The 17,474-nt window shown below is 50.0% G+C and overlaps 2 protein-coding genes across 4 annotated transcripts in view; one reads left to right on the top strand and one right to left on the bottom strand.

Annotated features, from left to right (window-relative positions):
* Nucleotides 1-211: 211 nt before the first annotated feature.
* Nucleotides 212-7,002, bottom strand: COPS7A (COP9 signalosome subunit 7A). The gene is made up of 8 exons (XM_084632234.1): nucleotides 6,884-7,002; nucleotides 6,535-6,721; nucleotides 5,817-5,892; nucleotides 4,040-4,128; nucleotides 3,760-3,962; nucleotides 2,896-3,001; nucleotides 1,844-1,995; nucleotides 212-1,528 (listed from the first exon to the last, which is right to left on the bottom strand). Exons 2-8 carry the CDS (start codon nucleotides 6,694-6,696, stop codon nucleotides 1,489-1,491), a joined length of 828 nt encoding a protein of 275 aa, XP_084488360.1. The 5' UTR covers nucleotides 6,697-6,721; nucleotides 6,884-7,002; the 3' UTR covers nucleotides 212-1,488.
* A 1,631-nt stretch (nucleotides 7,003-8,633) lies between these two features.
* PIANP (PILR alpha associated neural protein) overlaps nucleotides 8,634-17,474 on the top strand; it is a 39,565-nt gene continuing 30,724 nt past the window's right edge. For 2 of the 3 annotated variants that reach the window (XM_084620701.1, XM_084620697.1), the window contains exon 1: nucleotides 9,528-10,137. The gene's annotated coding sequence lies outside the window, so the exon portion shown is untranslated. Of the gene's footprint in view, nucleotides 8,716-9,527; nucleotides 10,138-17,474 lie in introns of those variants that run through there. The other variant, XM_084620698.1, reaches the window with a different exon arrangement.

Raw genomic sequence — 17,474 nt, 5'->3', positions numbered from 1 at the left:
TCAGTGCTGAAATGAGAAATACCTGACCTCTCAAGCCTCATGTAGCACCTCTCCTCATATCACAGTGACAGCTCTGCCAGCGTGCTCCAACTAATCCCTCTGTTATTCAATATGGCTACACCTGGCACAGTAAAGTCAGTTTGTGTACATACAGCTAAATGATGGAGTTCAGGCCATTAGAACACAACATAAACAATGGCACCTTCTCATAGTCCTTCATGGCTGTTTATTATGATACAGGCACACACGCACACACCCTTTCTGAAATATTCCCAGTGGCTATTGCCAGCTCTGCGGCGGGGATAGATATCAGGGACGGTTGCGGAGATGAAGAGTTAAGATACACACTATTTCCTGGTTTTCAAAGGTACGATATGGCTCGACTAGACATTCGGGAAGGGCATATGAGACTGCTGGGAAACTTCAACTGTATGTTAAAGTTTTGGTGAAGTTAATATGGTTTAGCTCCACCAGAAGTTACCGACTTGATGCAGGAATCCTATTTCCTGTTATGCAGGTGAGAATAAATTACTAATCTATTAATCCTTCCCTGTTTCCAAGGTCAGTCTATGGCATCCATGAAAGAGAATGTTCTCTTCCTCATCCTCAGTTATATCTGCAGAAACAGGAGCACTGCTGATTTTACAGCTATGGATGAGTGTGACTCTCACACCCTGCTGAATAAGTGCACTGCACCCTCAGCTGTGGAACAAGAGGCAAGGGCCTCTCTGACACCCTATCCCCACCGCATATCCCCCAAGGCTTTCTAGCCTCTCTCCTTTTCTTGCACTGGATGGAAAACAAATTCCAGTTGGGTCCCTTGACCACCTCCTATTGGCAGAGATGGGGTCTCTCCACTACCATTGGCTGCTTTGGGATTTCAGGCATCTGCATCAAACTTCCCCCAACATCGTGAGACAACACCTCAGGAGGAAAAGTTTATATAGATATGTGCACAGATCTACCTTTTATTGTTTTTTTTTTTATATATATTTTATATTTTATATATAAGATTTATATTTTTAAACAATCCCCCACAAAAACACCGATCCCCACCCAGCAAAACAAAGAACAAAATCAGGATGGCAGCTAAACTTTGGAGCAAAATTGTTCCAGGATCCCACAGAGCCAAAATGGCTGCTGAGCACCAGTGCAAGTTCCTTCCAGGCTTCCATGATATTCTGGCGCTAAGGTGACTGAAACGGAGTTAGTCCTATGGCTCTTTAAATTTACCTGTCAAAGGACAGGGGCAAGAGAGACGAGAAACAGAAGAGCTGAGGTGGTAAGAGATGGCAATGGAGGAGTGGGAGAGATTGCTAGGGGATGGAGGAGAGAGAGATGCACAGAGCAGATGGGAAAGAACAAACGTGCAGAAGAACTAGCTGGACAGACAGATGCTGGGGATGAGCAGAGAAGTGTCACACTCAGGACACCTGCTTTTTAACCCTGCTTTCTCCCTCTCACCCTCCCAGGAGTTCAGAGATCCAGCTAGTTTGATTTAGACCAGATCTTTGCGCTGCCCCGGAGCCTGCAGAGAAAGAAACAAAGTCTCAGAACGGAGCAAGAGGCCCATGGACTCACCCCCACCTCCTTGCCCAAGGCACATGAGAAGTGGCTGTGATTCTCAGCTGGGGATGGGTGCCACCACAAAGGAGGTGTATTGCCTCCAATCGAGGATCTCAGAGATTCACTCCGGATGACTGGGGTGCAGAGCTCCGCTGGCACTAAGCCTGCCATAGTATGCGTGTGAAGGAAGAGTTATCGCCCTGAAACAAAGGCCCCAGAGACTCCCCCCCCAAATACACATGGAGAGGGGTCATGCTCAGCTGCGGCTGCTCCTCACCCTTTGGCCTTAGAAGCTTTCTTGCTGGCCTGGCGCTGGTTGGTGCCAGGAGCTGGCTCCCTAAGCTCTGTCAGATGCTGCTCTGGATCCTGGGATGTGGCTGCTGCAGCTGCTGCTGTCGTCACTTTAATTGTCTTCTTCAGATTTGCCACCTGCCAGGGTTGGAAAGCGAGAACAAAGGACATTCTCAAAGAAAAAGCCATGTTAAACTAGAGTTAAGTTTGCAATACAGGTCAATCTAAAGAGAAATATCATAGCATCCCTTGAGAGCTTTGTATTATGGGGTGGCGTCTCGCTGCACAATGACCCTCCTCAGGCCTGAACTTCCAGAGAGTCCTGATGAAGAGTAAGGCTATGTTTTAGTCACTGGTATTTTTAGTAAAAAAGTCACGGACAGATCACGGGCAGTAAGCAAAAATTCATGGCCTGTGACCTGTCCAAAACTTTTACTATATACCCCGGACTAACACTTCGGGGGTAGGGGTGGGGGGGTGTGCCTAGGGGCACCGTGGGAGGGCGGCCCAGGTGCTAGGAGGTGGGTGGCAGCGAGTGGCCCAGGACCCCTGCTGGCCAATGGGAGCTGCGGGGCAGTGCCTGCAGGAGGAGGTAGCACACAGAGCTGCCTGGCCACTCCTCCACCTAGCAGCAGAGTGAGGGGGATGTCGCTGCTTCCAGGAAGCCCAGGAGGTAAGCACCACCCAGAGCCTGCCTCACCCTGTCCTGTGCCCCAACCCCCTGCCTCCTCCCACACCCAAACTCTGCTACTGCTTGGGTGGGGTGGGGAGGGGGAAGGGTGCAGTGGCCTGAGACTGCCCCAGCAGTGGCCGATGTGACTGCCTGAGCTGCCCCCTGAGCCAGGCACACTGGCAACTGCAGAAGTCACGGAGGTCACAGAAACCGTGACTTCCATGACAAACTTGCAGCCTTAATGAAGGGGTATGGCAGATCAGGGCTGGCTCAGATATGGAATATAAGGCCTTTCATCTGTGAGGCACTGACTCCAATCCAGCCCCAGATCAGGGGAACTGGCTGTTCTGCATCGGCACACTCACCTCACTCTCTATTTGCTGCTTTAGGCCCAGCTGTTGCTCTTTGTGTTGGTTGGCTCGGCTAACCTGCTCCTCAATCCCCGACAGGACAACCTCACAGCCCAGGCACCTGTGGAGGAGAGACCAAGCTGAGCAGGCTGGACAGTTGCATACAAAGGCACTGCAGTGGGGAAATAGGGGGCGGCACAGGTACTCTGCCCCCATGTAGCTACACCTTGGGGACATCAACAAGTGTCTGGGAAGAGATGAATGCACCCACTAAGGAAGGGCATAGGAGCAGTAAGCTCCCAGTAAGGAAAACTGGAGGGAGGAAGGCAGGCTGCAGTGGGAATGATGGCAGGGCTAGGAGGGTTGACAGAATCACTGAAGGGATGTGGGGAGCTCAGGGTTCGAGGGCAGATTTAGCCCAGTAAATTTCAAAGTAAACTGGGAGGAACCTCTTGTCACCAACAGGGGCTTTGAGAAGGTTACAGCCCCCCTGCGCTCTTCCAGCAGCACACAGGAGAACCTGGAAGATTCTCCCCCATATCTGAAGAGGTCTCCTCACTACCTGCGGAAATCAGATATTTTGTGGGCTGCCTGAGACTGTGGTTGTCAGAATTCCTGCAGCATGTGGGCAATGAGGGGTGTTGCAGTGACTCCAGGCGTTTGAAATCTCTTCACTCCTGCAACATGGGGGGGTGTGAGCATCTCATCTGTAACACGTGGGGGGGTTAGAAGATGTTTCCTCATCACTCCTTCAGTGTGTCAGGGTGTGCACCTGCTCACCACTCCGACATCATGCAGAGGGCTTAGGAGAGGCTCATCACCACTCCTATAGTCGGGGGGGGGTATGGAGGGGGCTGGCCTTGGGGGCTTCCTCCTCACCACTCCTGCAATGTGCGGGTGATGGTGCTTAGCTCTTCCCTGCGGATGTCTCGCCCGATGCTGTAATCGACCTCAAGACGCTGATTACGCTGGTCCAGGCTCCCACGCAGCACGTCTGCATACACAGCCTCAATCACCAAGTCCTCCAGCTGCCGCACATTCTTCAGCTGCAACTGTTCCAGCAGCACTGCATAGGGGATGCACTGTGGGGAAAGCACAGGTAGTTAGTATGGGGTGATCCCAACAGGAAGGGGTGTGTATGGGGGAACGAAGCCATTACCTTGATCTTGGCAGCCAGAGTGACCACCGACAGGTGCCTCAGCTTGTTCTTCTGAGCCTTGCTCAATGGCGGGAGGTTTCCAGCTTCGGCTGCTCTCAGGGAAAAGAGCATGATGTTAGAGCTGGAGATGTCCCATCTCACCCTGGCCCAAGGTCCTTTGCCCGACATCCATTCCTCAAAGCTTCTAATGTACCCTTTTCTTGGCAAGGCATCTCCTAAAGTGCTCACACCCCTCAGCATGGAGGAAGTGTTCCTGAACTCCTTCCCCTTGCCTTAGTCCTGCTCCTTACTCCTCTGGTGATCCCTAAATAATCCCCTCTCCTCCACAAGGTCCACACCCCAAACCACCAGCAGATGGTTCTCATAACCACCCCACACACACCCCCACCGCTCCTCACCTCACCACAGCCAGGAAGTCAAATGCAAGGATTGAACTCTTGGAATCTCTGCCCAGAACTCAACCCTGTGTTATTTGTATTCCAGTAGCATCTAGAACCCCGAACAAGATAGGCTCGCATTGTGCGAGCCACTACACACAAACATAGTAAGAGACAGTTTCTGTCACAATGAACTTCCAGTCTAGATAAAGAAGATAAATAAAGAGTAGGAATGGACACAACACAGGAAGAGTGACTTGCCTGAGGTCACACAGCAAGTCCAGTAGCAGAGCCTAGAACAGAATCCCAATCTTCAGAGTTCTAGGCCAATGCTCTATCTACCAGCTATGGTGCTTGCAGGACCCCTTCTGCCCTCTGAGCATTTCTGTAGCTCTGAGCCCTCTCCAATATGTCACTATCTTTCTGAGATTGAAGGGTCCAGTACTGAGGAGTATCCTATGTGGGGTCTTCCCAGAGCTGTAGAGAGAAAAACTATTCCCTCCCTGCTCTGGAATGTGAGGCCTCTGCATATGCATACCCAAAATTGCCCTGAGCTGTTTTGCATTTCTAGCCCACCTGAAGCCCCTGTGCTATTCGCGCCCCCTTTTCCGCTTAGTCTCCAGTCAAAAAGTCTGGCAGCTCCAGTCAAAAAGTCCGGTTGGTGGCGTTGGCAGGCACCCAGGAAGTGGCCAGCATGTCCCTCTGGCTCGTAGGGGGAAGGGTGGCCATGGGTGCTCCGTGCGCTGCCTCAGCCCTGAGCGCCAGCTCCGCAGCTCCCACTGGCTGGGAACTATGCCCAAAGGAGCTGTGGGGGTGGCACCGAGGGGTAGGGACAGCACGCAGAGCCCCCCCGGCCACCGCCCCCCATAGGAGCCAGAGTGACATGTTGCCGCTTGCTGGGAGCCACCTGAGCAGCCTGCATGCCAAACCTCCTCCTGCACCTCAATTCCCTGCCCCAGCCTGGAACTCCCTCCCACACCAAAACTCCCTCCCAGAGGCCACATCCCACATCCCCTCCCGCACTCCAACCCCCTGCCCCAGCCCAGAGCTAACTCCTATACCCCAAGGCCCTCAGCCCCAGCTCAGAGCCCCCTCCTGCACCCCAAACCACTCATCCCCAGCCCCACCCCAGAGCCCACACCCCCTTCTGCACCCCAACCCCCTGAGCCAGCCCAATGAAAATGAGCAAGTGAGCAAGGGTGGGGGAGAGCAAGTGACGGAGGCGGGGGATGGAATGAAGGGGGTGGGTCCTCAAAGAAGGGGTAGGGGTGTAAAGTTTTCTGCAATTAGAAAGCTGGCAATCCTATCCACCTTTCCTGCTTCCTAGGAGACAACTGCAGGTGTTGGCCCACATCCTGGAGCACTAGGCTATGGGGGTTATAAGAGAACGACACACGTACACAAATAATCAGCATACGTCCCGTATGCAAAGAGGGTGAGCAGACGGAAGACGGAGGAGAACTCGTTTTCAGCCAGCTGCAGGGGAGAAAAAGCACTCAATAAAAACAGCATGAAACTTTGCACACTACAACCTAACCCCTATCCCCAGTTCCAGGGCACAGTGGGACGCGTCTAACACAACTCCCATTTCCCTGCTTTTTTCCCACCCAATAGGCCCCAAGTGTTTTTCAATCTAGGTAACGGTGACTGATTCAGCTACCCACCAAAACACAGCTGCACGAGGGGTGGAATGGCAGTTGGGTAACATGCTCCACAGCCCCAAGCACAGAGTTTAGGGAAACTAAACGAACCCCACTAAAGTGGCAGGAGCAGATTTCGGGAAGCAGCTGGGGTGCTGGAACCATCTGCACCGGTAGGGTGCTGAGAGCCATTGAACCAAACCCTGTGTAGGATGGAAACCACTTTCAGCCAGGAGTTCGGCAGGTCCCCCAGCATCCCTAGCTCCAGCACCTATGGCAGCAGGCTGAGCTGCCGTTTCCCGGGATAACACCAGGGATTCCGACCAACCAGCGGCTCACAGTTGTGCTGGGCTGGCAAGAAGCGACCTGACCCAGCTCCGCCTGCACCACTCGAGCCCTGGGGGCCCTCCTCCCGCCGGGCAGCGCACCATGCCCTCGCCAGCCCCTGCAGCACAGCCCCCGCAGAGCCGGCGCTCACCTCTCGGACGTTAGGCAGATCCAGCAGCTCCCCGAAGACGTAGATGCCGGGCGCCTCCAGCACCTGGTGGATGAGGCTGACCAGGGCCGCCCCGCGAGCCGACCGGGCCAGCAACAGGAGCTGCTCCTGGCTCTGCCCCGTCACCTTCACCTCGGCTGCCATGCCGCCCGGCCCGGCCCCACCAGCGCTGTGGGGACAAGCGGGGCAGGGGAGGAGAAAGGGCCGGGGCAGGGCCTTAGCTCGGGGCGGGAGGGCTCTGGACGGAGCAGACGCTCCCGGGCCCCCGCGCTACACGGCCCGCCCCCAGGCTGCAGAGCTGCGCGTGAGCGCCACCCAGTCGGGCTCCTACCTGCCGGCGGGGAGCTCAGACCTCCCCGCACCTAGGGCTGTTTTTCCCCCTCTAGGGTACTCCCCCTCCCAAGACAGGCCACGTCCGGGTTTCTGACGTCATAGAGCCCCAGGCCACGCCCACAACACATTTCTCTTCTCCCTCCCCCCTTCATTGGTTCTGTCCACTGGGGGAGAGGAGGAATCGGGCTCCCTCTCTGGTCCCGCCTCCACCGCTCTGCCATTGGTCGCGTGTCTGTGGCTGGTTGAGTGACACTGGTGCAGTACGGCCGCTGCGGGATGTGCTCCGGCCCGCTGAAGCAGCGCGAGGAGAGACGCGAAGCGCAGTGTGAGCTCAGACCCCTGTTGCAGGGATACGTTCCGCCACCCAAAAGGCTGACGTGCAGGCAGAGCTTTGGCTCTGACAGTCCCCAAAGCGCCGCTGTAGAATGCTGCAGAGTAACAAAATGGAGGGAAATGTCTATGATCTTAGAGCACCTGATTCCTCCAGGACTCAGACAAAACACTGCTGTACCCAGAGGTGCTGGAACTAGGGGTGTCGGCTTGAAGTGGTTTCCATCCTGTACAGGGTTTACAGTTTGGTTCAATGGCTCTCAGCACCTGCACTAGCACCGTACACTGAGCCAGAGCTGGAGGGCATAGCCTGGACGGGTGACAATATAACCACATGGAAGCTGAGGAAAGGCCCCACATGTGAATGTGGGGAGCCTAGACAAACATTTAAATGCTGCCTAATGCAGTGCCCTCCGTCAACAGCCTGTACTCCTGAGGAGCTATTTGCGATAAGTGATAACACCAGCTCTGGGCTGTGGTTTGGGGAGCGATTAGCTATGATGATGATGGCATTGCTTACTTTCTATATTATTGATATCAGGAAAAACTTCCTATAGACAAGGCTGCCTCTCAGGTACAAAACACCAGGACATCAGGGATGATCCTGAGCCCACAAAATTGGCCAGCTGGCAGTGTTTACTGAGCACCTTTACTGATTTCCCAGGCCACCTACTTCAAAAAAGGGACGATCCTGTGAAAACCTGGGCAGGTGGCAACCTTACCCACAGAGCCAAGATCTTTAGTCTAAACTAAACCAATGTAATGAACCCCCATTCACCAAAACTCCTCTCCCGAACAACAGAGACAGATATCAACCCACTCCCAGAGTAGGAAATAGAACTCAGGCGTCCTGACACCTAGTCATGGAGTCACAAAGGTTAGGGCCAGAAGGGCCCACCAGATCATCTTCTGTATATCACAGGTCACCAACACCACCCAGCACCTGCAGACTAAACTAAATAACCAAAATTAGACAAAAATATTACAGTCCACAGGAGAGCAGACTATTTTTGCCACAGGCAGAGATTAGGAGGGAGTGGGACCAAGGTGCACAACTGCCTGGTTTCTCTGCAGTGTCAGGGAAATGATTAAATGGCACATGCCCAGGTAATTCTGGCAAGTGACCTGCACACAGGGCCGTCTTTAGGCATTCGCAGAATATGCAGCTGCGTAGGGCACCACGTAATTTGGGGCACCAAATTTCTTGGTGCCCTAGGCAGCTGCATACTGCATATACGGCGCTGGCTCCAGCGGCCAGCCTCATCCCCCAGCCAGCCCCCCTGCTCCGCACCCACCCTGTCCCCACTCGACCTCTTCCCCCAAGTCCCCTCCCCCGAGCGATGCCGCCGCCGGGATTAGCGGGGGTACTGGAACCCGTAGGAGGGGTCAGACCCGCCCCTGCACTCGGCGGCGGCGGCAGGAAGCAGAGCGACCCGGTTCCAGTCCGCACCGCTTTGCCAGCTCCCAGTCGCATTGCTCCGCTTCCCGCCGCCGCCGCTGGTGAGTGTGGGGGCGGGTCTCTGACCCCTTCCTCCAAGCTCCCTCCTCTAGCGACAGGGGTGGGAGCTGGGGGAGCGAAGCAGGCTGGGTCTGGGTCACTCTGCTTCCCGCTGCCACCGGTGACTGGGGGGCGGGCCCAACTCTTGCTGCTAGCGCTAGGCCCCCCGCTAAACCCCCGTGCTGCCCTGGGCCTCCCTGCCCCCCACAACTCCTGCTGCTGGGGCCCTGCAGCCCTTAAACGCAGCCTCTCCGCCCCGCGGAGGGGACGGCCCCCCAGCAGAGCGGCCGGTCTGTCCACGGGGGGGTGCAGGTGCTGGGGCTGCGGTAGGGCACCACCATTGGTAGGGACAGCCCTGCCTGAACTGCACACACGCCACAGAGGAAGGCAAAAACAAAAAACCCCAAGGTCACTGCCAATCTGACCTGGGGGAAAATTCCTTCCTGTGTAAGGCTGAGGTCTTTTCCTGCAGCCATATTAGGAGAGCAGTAGCCATGAGCCAAGAAGCACTAAGTCACATCCTCACATTCCATCTAAATTACATTAAAACAATGTAATATTGGGCTGTTAAGAAGGCGATCCTGTCCTAATAGCAACCACCATCACCAAATAAAGAAACAGATCTTAAGAAGAAAAGGAGTACTTGTGGCGCCTTAGAGACTAACAAATTTATTTGAGCATAAGCTTTTGTGAGCTACATCTGATGAACTGAGCTGTAGCTCACGAAAGTTTATGCTCAAATAAATTTGTTAGTCTCTAAGGTGCCACAAGTACTCCTTTTCTTTCTGCGGATACAGATTAACGCGGCTGCTACTCTGAAACAGATCATAAGAAGGTTAATTCTATGATTCTAAGGAAAACTTTGATAGCATTCTGTAGCAAGAAATCACTTATAGAATATCAGGGTTGGAAGGGACCTCAGGAGGTCATCTAGTCCAACCCCCTGCTCAAAGCAGGACCAATCCCCAACTAAATCATCATCAACAGTGGTGGTTGCAAAATCCCAACTTCTTTATTGTTTTGTCTTTATGGTCCCCACTTCTCTATTGTCTGTATGATCTCTATCTGGTTCTTTGATTGTTTCTTTCTGTTACATAACTAATTTTGCTAGGTATAAATCAACTATGGCAGTGGGGTATCATTGGTTAAAGAATTGTTTTACAATATGTTAGGATTGGTTGGAAATTTGTTTAGTAATATTTAATAAAATGATTGGTTAAGATATAGCTAAGCAGGACTCAAATTTCACTGTATAAACTGAGGTCCAAAAGGAAGTTCTTTGGAACCAACTCCAGGGCACAGCCCCAGGATCAGAGCTGCCAGACCTCAACATCCTGCCAATCACACTATGCAGAAGCTGGAGTCCCCGGATGACCTGATCCTGACTGGCCAGCAGGAAAAGTTCATCCGCCTTATTGGGAGTGGTGAGCATTGTATGCTTAGCGTGTGTGTTCTGCTTTGGTGACTGTTAATAAATAGAGGTTAAGGATATTCCTGTGTAAGGCTCTTTCACTGGTAAAAGACCCCCTATACTCGTAGAGCCCTAAGTCCACAGGGAATTGGTGTTATACCCTGTACCCACGGAGAGGTAGATCCCGGAGCCCATGGAGGGGTAAAGTTGGGTGCCTTATACCAGGAGCCCTAGGAACTGGGAAAAGGTTAGGGTGCCTAAATTAACTGGGTTATGCCTTGAGCCCACGGAAGGGTAAAGGTGAGTGCCCTAGAGTGTGTGTAACAGAGAGTTTTGTGCGGGTAACACCTGACCCCACAATATGATGATCATTTAGACCCTGAGCATGTGAGGAAGAACCAGGGAATCAAGCATTTGAGAGAGAGGAATGCTTGGTACCACCTCAAAGCCCTGACCACCTGCCAAATGTCCCATCTTAGCCATGACTATCCCTGATGCTTTGGAAGAAAGAGATTAAAAAAAATCCATCCCAGAAAACATGAGAGGGAGGGTCAATCTCTTCCTGACCCTGCCAGTGGCCAGTTAAAATCCTGAAGCAGGAGTTTTAGGGCGATAAGAGAGAAATCAGACGTGAGCCCTAGGGATGTTGAGACTCCTTCCCTCCCCCCATTACAAGTAATGCCATCATATGATCACATTCTTAATTTGTCCATCACTCTCTTAAACTGATTAAGAAAAGGAGTACTTGTGGCACCTTAGAGACTAACCAATTTATTTGAGCATGAGCTTTCGTGAGCTACAGCTCACTTCATCGGATCCGATGAAGTGAGCTGTAGCTCACGAAGCTCATGCTCAAATAAATTGGTTAGTCTCTAAGGTGCCACAAGTACTCCTTTTCTTTTTGCGAATACAGACTAACACAGCTGTTACTCTGAAACCTGTCATTAAACTGATTAAGTTGTTTACTCCTAAAACTCCTGTTGGGAGGCTACATTTGTAACGGTTAGACCCCTCCATCCACAAGGTCATAGAATAGTAGAATACCAGGATTGGAAGGGACCTCAGAAGATCATCTAGTCCAACCCCCTGCTCAAAGCAGGACCAATCCCCAATTTTTGCCCCCAGATCCCTAAATGGCCTCCTCAAGGATTGAACTCACAACCCTGGGTTTAGCAGGTCAATGCTCAACCACTGAGCTATCCCTCTCATAACATCAGGAACGCATTACTGGCTCCCAGTCATAGGTATAACTATTTAGGTTTAGGTTTGGTTTATAAAAGCCATAGTATGGACACAGTTACACTGGTATAAAGATGATTTATATCTGTAATAGTTATTTCCCTTTTTGTATAGTATAAAGCAACTCTATACTAAGGGTATGTCTACACTGCCCTCATTACTGCAAGGCAGCACTATGACATCGGGAGTGTAGATATGCTTTATCGCCGGGGGACAGCTCTCCTGGTGATAAAAAACCCCCACTCCGAACAAATCACTGTCTATACTGGTGCTTTTCAGCACTAAAACTTTTGTCACTTGGGGGGTGTTTTTTCACACCCCTGAACGACTAAAGTTTTAGCGCTGAAAGTGGCAATGTAGACACAGCCTAATGTAACTGCATGCACAGTAAAAGGGTTGTACAACTTTAGCAATACTGGTACGTAGTTAAATTGGTACAACTTTCTAATGTTGAAAGGCTCAAGTTCCCTCTGATCTGGCTCACTAGATCCTACTCCCTATAGTAAAATATATTTACTTGCAGTATGAAAAGGAGTACTTGTGGCACCTTAGAGACTAACCAATTTATTTGAGCATGAGCTTTTGTGAGCTACAGCTCACTTCATCAGATGCATGCCGTGGAAACTGCAGCAGACTTTATATATACACAGAGAATATGAAAAAATACCTCCTCCCACCCCATTGTCCAGCTGGTAATAGCTTATCTAAAGTGATCATCAGGTGGGCCATTTCCAGCACAAATCCAGGTTTTCTCACCCTCCACCCCCCCACACAAATTCACTCTCCTGCTGGTGATAGCCCATCCAAAGTGACCATTCTCCCTACAATGTGCATAATTAAGGTGGGCCATTTCCAGCACAAATCCAGGTTTTCTCACATCCTCCCCACCCCCATACACACACAAACTCACTCTCCTGCTGGTAATAGCTCATCCAAACTGACCACTCTCCAAGTTTAAATCCAAGTTAAACCAGAACATCTGGGGGGGGGGGGGTAGGAAAAACAAGAGGAAATAGGCTACCTTGCATAATGACTTAGCCACTCCCAGTCTCTATTTAAGCCTAAATTAATAGTATCCAATTTGCAAATGAATTCCAATTCAGCAGTTTCTCGCTGGAGTCTGGATTTGAAGTTTTTTTGTTTTAAGATAGCGACCTTCATGTCTGTGATTGCGTGACCAGAGAGATTGAAGTGTTCTCCGACTGGTTTATGAATGTTATAATTCTTGACATCTGATTTGTGTCCATTTATTCTTTTACGTAGAGACTGTCCAGTTTGACCAATGTACATGGCAGAGGGGCATTGCTGGCACATGATGGCATATATCACATTGGTGGGTGTGCAGGTATACGAGCCTCTGATAGTTTGGCTGATGTTATTAGGCCCTGTGATGGTGTCCCCTGAATAGATATGTGGGCACAATTGGCAATGGGCTTTGTTGCAAGGATAAGTTCCTGGGTTAGTGGTTCTGTTGTGTGGTATGTGGTTGTTGGTGAGTATTTGCTTCAGGTTGCGGGGCTGTCTGTAGGCAAGGACTGGCCTGTCTCCCAAGATTTGTGAGAGTGTTGGGTCATCCTTTAGGATAGGTTGTAGGTCCTTAATAATGCGTTGGAGGGGTTTTAGTTGGGGGCTGAAGGTGACGGCTAGTGGCGTTCTGTTATTTTCTTTGTTAGGCCTGTCCTGTAGTAGGTAACTTCTGGGAACTCTTCTGGCTCTATCAATCTGTTTCTTTACTTCTGCAGGTGGGTATTGTAGTTGTAAGAAAGCTTGACAGAGATCTTGTAGGTGTTTGTCTCTGTCTGAGGGGTTGGAGCAAATGCGGTTGTATCGCAGAACTTGGCTGTAGACGATGGATCGTGTGGTGTGGTCAGGGTGAAAGCTGGAGGCATGCAGGTAGGAATAGCGGTCAGTAGGTTTCCGGTATAGGGTGGTGTTTATGTGACCATTGTTTATTAGCACTGTAGTGTCCAGGAAGTGGATCTCTTGTGTGGACTGGACCAGGCTGAGGTTGGTGGTGGGATGGAAATTGTTGAAATCATGGTGGAATTCCTCAAGGGCTTCTTTTCCATGGGTCCAGATGATGAAGATGTCATCAATATAGCGCAAGTAGAGTAGGGGCTTTAGGGGACGAGAGCTGAGGAAGCGTTGTTCTAAATCAGCCATAAAAATGTTGGCATACTGTGGGGCCATGCGGGTACCCATAGCAGTGCCGCTGATCTGAAGGTATACATTGTCCCCAAATGTGAAATAGTTATGGGTAAGGACAAAGTCACAAAGTTCAGCCACCAGGTTAGCCGTGACATTATCGGGGATAGTGTTCCTGACGGCTTGTAGTCCATCTTTGTGTGGAATGTTGGTGTAGAGGGCTTCTACATCCATAGTGGCCAGGATGGTGTTATCAGGAAGATCACCGATGGATTGAAGTTTCCTTAGGAAGTCAGTGGTGTCTCGAAGGTAGCTGGGAGTGCTGGTAGCGTAGGGCCTGAGGAGGGAGTCTACATAGCCAGACAATCCTGCTGTCAGGGTGCCAATGCCTGAGATGATGGGGCGCCCAGGATTTCCAGGTTTATGGATCTTGGGTAGTAGATAGAATATCCCAGGTCGGGGTTCCAGGGGTGTGTCTGTGCGGATTTGATCTTGTGCTTTTTCAGGAAGTTTCTTGAGCAAATGCTGTAGTTGCTTTTGGTAACTCTCAGTGGGATCATAGGGTAATGGCTTGTAGAAACTCGTGTTGGAGAGCTGCCGAGCAGCCTCTTGTTCATATTCCGACCTATTCATGATGACAACAGCACCTCCTTTGTCAGCCTTTTTGATTATGATGTCAGAGTTGTTTCTGAGGCTGTGGATGGCATTGTGTTCTGCACGGCTGAGGTTATGGGGCAAGTGATGCTGCTTTTCCACAATTTCAGCCCGTGCACGTCGGCGGAAGCACTCTATGTAGAAGTCCAGTCTGCTGTTTCGACCTTCAGGAGGAGTCCACCTAGAATCCCTCTTTCTGTAGTGTTGGTAGGGAGGTCTCTGTGGATTAGTATGTTGTTCAGAGGTATTTTGGAAATATTCCTTGAGTCGGAGACGTCGACTGGACACTACAGTGCTCATAAACAATGGTCACATAAACACCACCCTATACCGGAAACCTACTGACCGCTATTCCTACCTGCATGCCTCCAGCTTTCACCCTGACCACACCACACGATCCATCGTCTACAGCCAAGCTCTGCGATACAACCGCATTTGCTCCAACCCCTCAGACAGAGACAAACACCTACAAGATCTCTGTCAAGCTTTCTTACAACTACAATACCCACCTGCAGAAGTAAAGAAACAGATTGATAGAGCCAGAAGAGTTCCCAGAAGTTACCTACTACAGGACAGGCCTAACAAAGAAAATAACAGAACGCCACTAGCCGTCACCTTCAGCCCCCAACTAAAACCCCTCCAACGCATTATTAAGGATCTACAACCTATCCTAAAGGATGACCCAACACTCTCACAAATCTTGGGAGACAGGCCAGTCCTTGCCTACAGATAGCCCCGCAACCTGAAGCAAATACTCACCAACAACCACATACCACACAACAGAACCACTAACCCAGGAACTTATCCTTGTAACAAAGCCCATTGCCAATTGTGCCCACATATCTATTCAGGGGACACCATCACAGGGCCTAATAACATCAGCCACACTATCAGAGGCTCGTTCACCTGCACATCCACCAATGTGATATATGCCATCATGTGCCAGCAATGCCCCTCTGCCATGTACATTGGTCAAACTGGACAGTCTCTACGTAAAAGAATAAATGGACACAAATCAGATGTCAAGAATTATAACATTCATAAACCAGTCGGAGAACACTTCAATCTCTCTGGTCACGCAATCACAGACATGAAGGTCGCTATCTTAAAACAAAAAAACTTCAAATCCAGACTCCAGCGAGAAACTGCTGAATTGGAATTCATTTGCAAATTGGATACTATTAATTTAGGCTTAAATAGAGACTGGGAGTGGCTAAGTCATTATGCAAGGTAGCCTATTTCCTCTTGTTTTTCCTACCCCCCCCCCCCAGATGTTCTGGTTTAGCTTGGATTTAAACTTGGAGAGTGGTCAGTTTGGATGAGCTATTACCAGCAGGAGAGTGAGTTTGTGTGTGTATGGGGGTGGGGAGGATGTGAGAAAACCTGGATTTGTGCTGGAAATGGCCCACCTTAATTATGCACATTGTAGGGAGAATGGTCACTGTGGATGAGCTATTACCAGCAGGATAGTGAGTTTGTGTGTGTGGTTTTTGGGAGGGGGGTGAGGGGGTGAGAGAACCTGGATTTGTGCAGGAAATGGCCCAACTTTATTATCATGCACATTGTGTAAAGAGTTGTCATTTTGGATGGGCTATCACCAGCAGGAGAGTGAATTTGTGTGGGGGGGTGGAGGGTGAGAAAACCTGGATTTGTGCTGGAAATGGCCCATCTGATGATCACTTTAGATAAGCTATTACCAGCTGGACAATGGGGTGGGAGGAGGTATTTTTTCATATTCTCTGTGTATATATAAAGTCTGCTGCAGTTTCCACGGCATGCATCTGATGAAGTGAGCTGTAGCTCACGAAAGCTCATGCTCAAATAAATTGGTTAGTCTCTAAGGTGCCACAAGTACTCCTTTTCTTTTTGCGAATACAGACTAACACGGCTGTTACTCTGATACTTGCAGTATATTATTCAGCCACTAGATGTCTCTGTGTGCTGTATACAGTTCCAGAAAGGGAGCAGTCCTGGTAAATAAGGGAGACAAAGTTGGGACTGAAATTAATATACAAGCCCGTTTGTGTCTGTAGTTGTTTTCTTTACAAAATACCTCCTTTTGAAAAAGGATTGTGATTCCATATATTATGATACACCCTGCCCACAGGTGGGAACGGAACTCACTTGGAGCTCCTCACCCCCAGGGAATGCCTACACTAGATTTTTACATCAAATTAATTGATTGCCAGTTATATTGAGGTAATTAACACATTTGTAAGGGCTAATCTGGACACTCTACAAATGTACCTTCAAGGACAAAAATATTTGTGGTTTAATTTAGGATATGGGCAAAAATAGTGTTTTTCTATTGTGTTAGCTCAATTGAGTTAGCTTAACATGATTAACATGTTGCATCCGATGAAGTGAGCAGTAGCTCATGAAAGCTTACGCTCAAATAAATTGGTTAGTCTCTAAGGTGCCACTAGGACTCCTTTTTTTTTTGCGAATACAGACTAACACGGCTGCTACTCTGAAACTTAACATGATTAGAAAGCCCAGTTAAGGGCTTTCACTAGGCCATGTCTGTGATAGAAAAAAGGTGTGTTTTTACAATGAACAAGCTAATGGACATAGCTATCTCACTGTAAACTCCTAATGTAGACAAGGCAAGTGAGTGGGGCTCTTTTGAGCATCACACTGGACTCATGCTGGGCCAGTTTATTGGGGAAAGGCTGTGAATCTGTGGTACTGGAGTTAACAGTTTCCTGACACTCTCCCCACAGTAGTGTGGAATATAGAGAGAACAGGGTTTCTAGGAAGACAGAAAGGGATGGGGAAGGGCTGTCAGTGGTCAGATTACAAGGCAGAATTAACAAGAGATCTCTGTCTCTTATTTCTGTTTCTGTATTTGGGCCTAATTCACCATTGCTTTACATCTTGTGCAGTCCCTTCCACCAACACAAAGTGAATACATAGCGGGTATAGAATGTAGGATTTGCAACATTTTATAACTCTCTCCCCTACCCCATCTCCTGCTCCTTCCATCTCAGGTTTTATCTCTCTATTGATCCGTTTCTCTCACACTCTCTGATACGCTTGCTGCCTTTCATTATTAGTCAGATAAAGCCAGGAAGCTCCATCATCCTAGCTACGTGATCCTGTCTCTATCCTAGCTCTGCATCCCTACCCCTCACTCATTTCATCTGCTAGATTGTACTGCTGCCTTTCTGCTTCGATTTCATGCAGCTGTGAGCCTAAAACAAGGAAGAGGCCTGTGGAAGTCTCCTGTGTAATCCAGACTCTGAGATGCCCTCGAGCTGAGGTTCCCACTGTCTCCCCAAAAACACTCATTCTAATCTCTCACAAAAACTC

This window comes from Lepidochelys olivacea, assembly GCF_965140295.1.
Source record: "Lepidochelys olivacea isolate rLepOli2 genome assembly, chromosome: 1".
NCBI classification, from domain to species: domain Eukaryota; kingdom Metazoa; phylum Chordata; order Testudines; family Cheloniidae; genus Lepidochelys; species Lepidochelys olivacea.
This window is presented reverse-complemented; position numbering and strand designations above follow the sequence as displayed.

Coding starts and splice junctions, on each gene's coding strand:
- COPS7A (XM_084632234.1), bottom strand. CDS start 6,696: ATGGCAGCCGAGGTGAAGGTGACGGGGCAGAGCCAGGAGCAGCTCCTG. Junction 3,963..4,039: donor CTCTGGCTGCCAAGATCAAG/GTAATGGCTTCG, acceptor CTTTCCCCACAG/TGCATCCCCTATGCAGTGCT. Junction 1,529..1,843: donor AAAGCTTCTAAGGCCAAAGG/GTGAGGAGCAGC, acceptor CTTTCTCTGCAG/GCTCCGGGGCAGCGCAAAGA.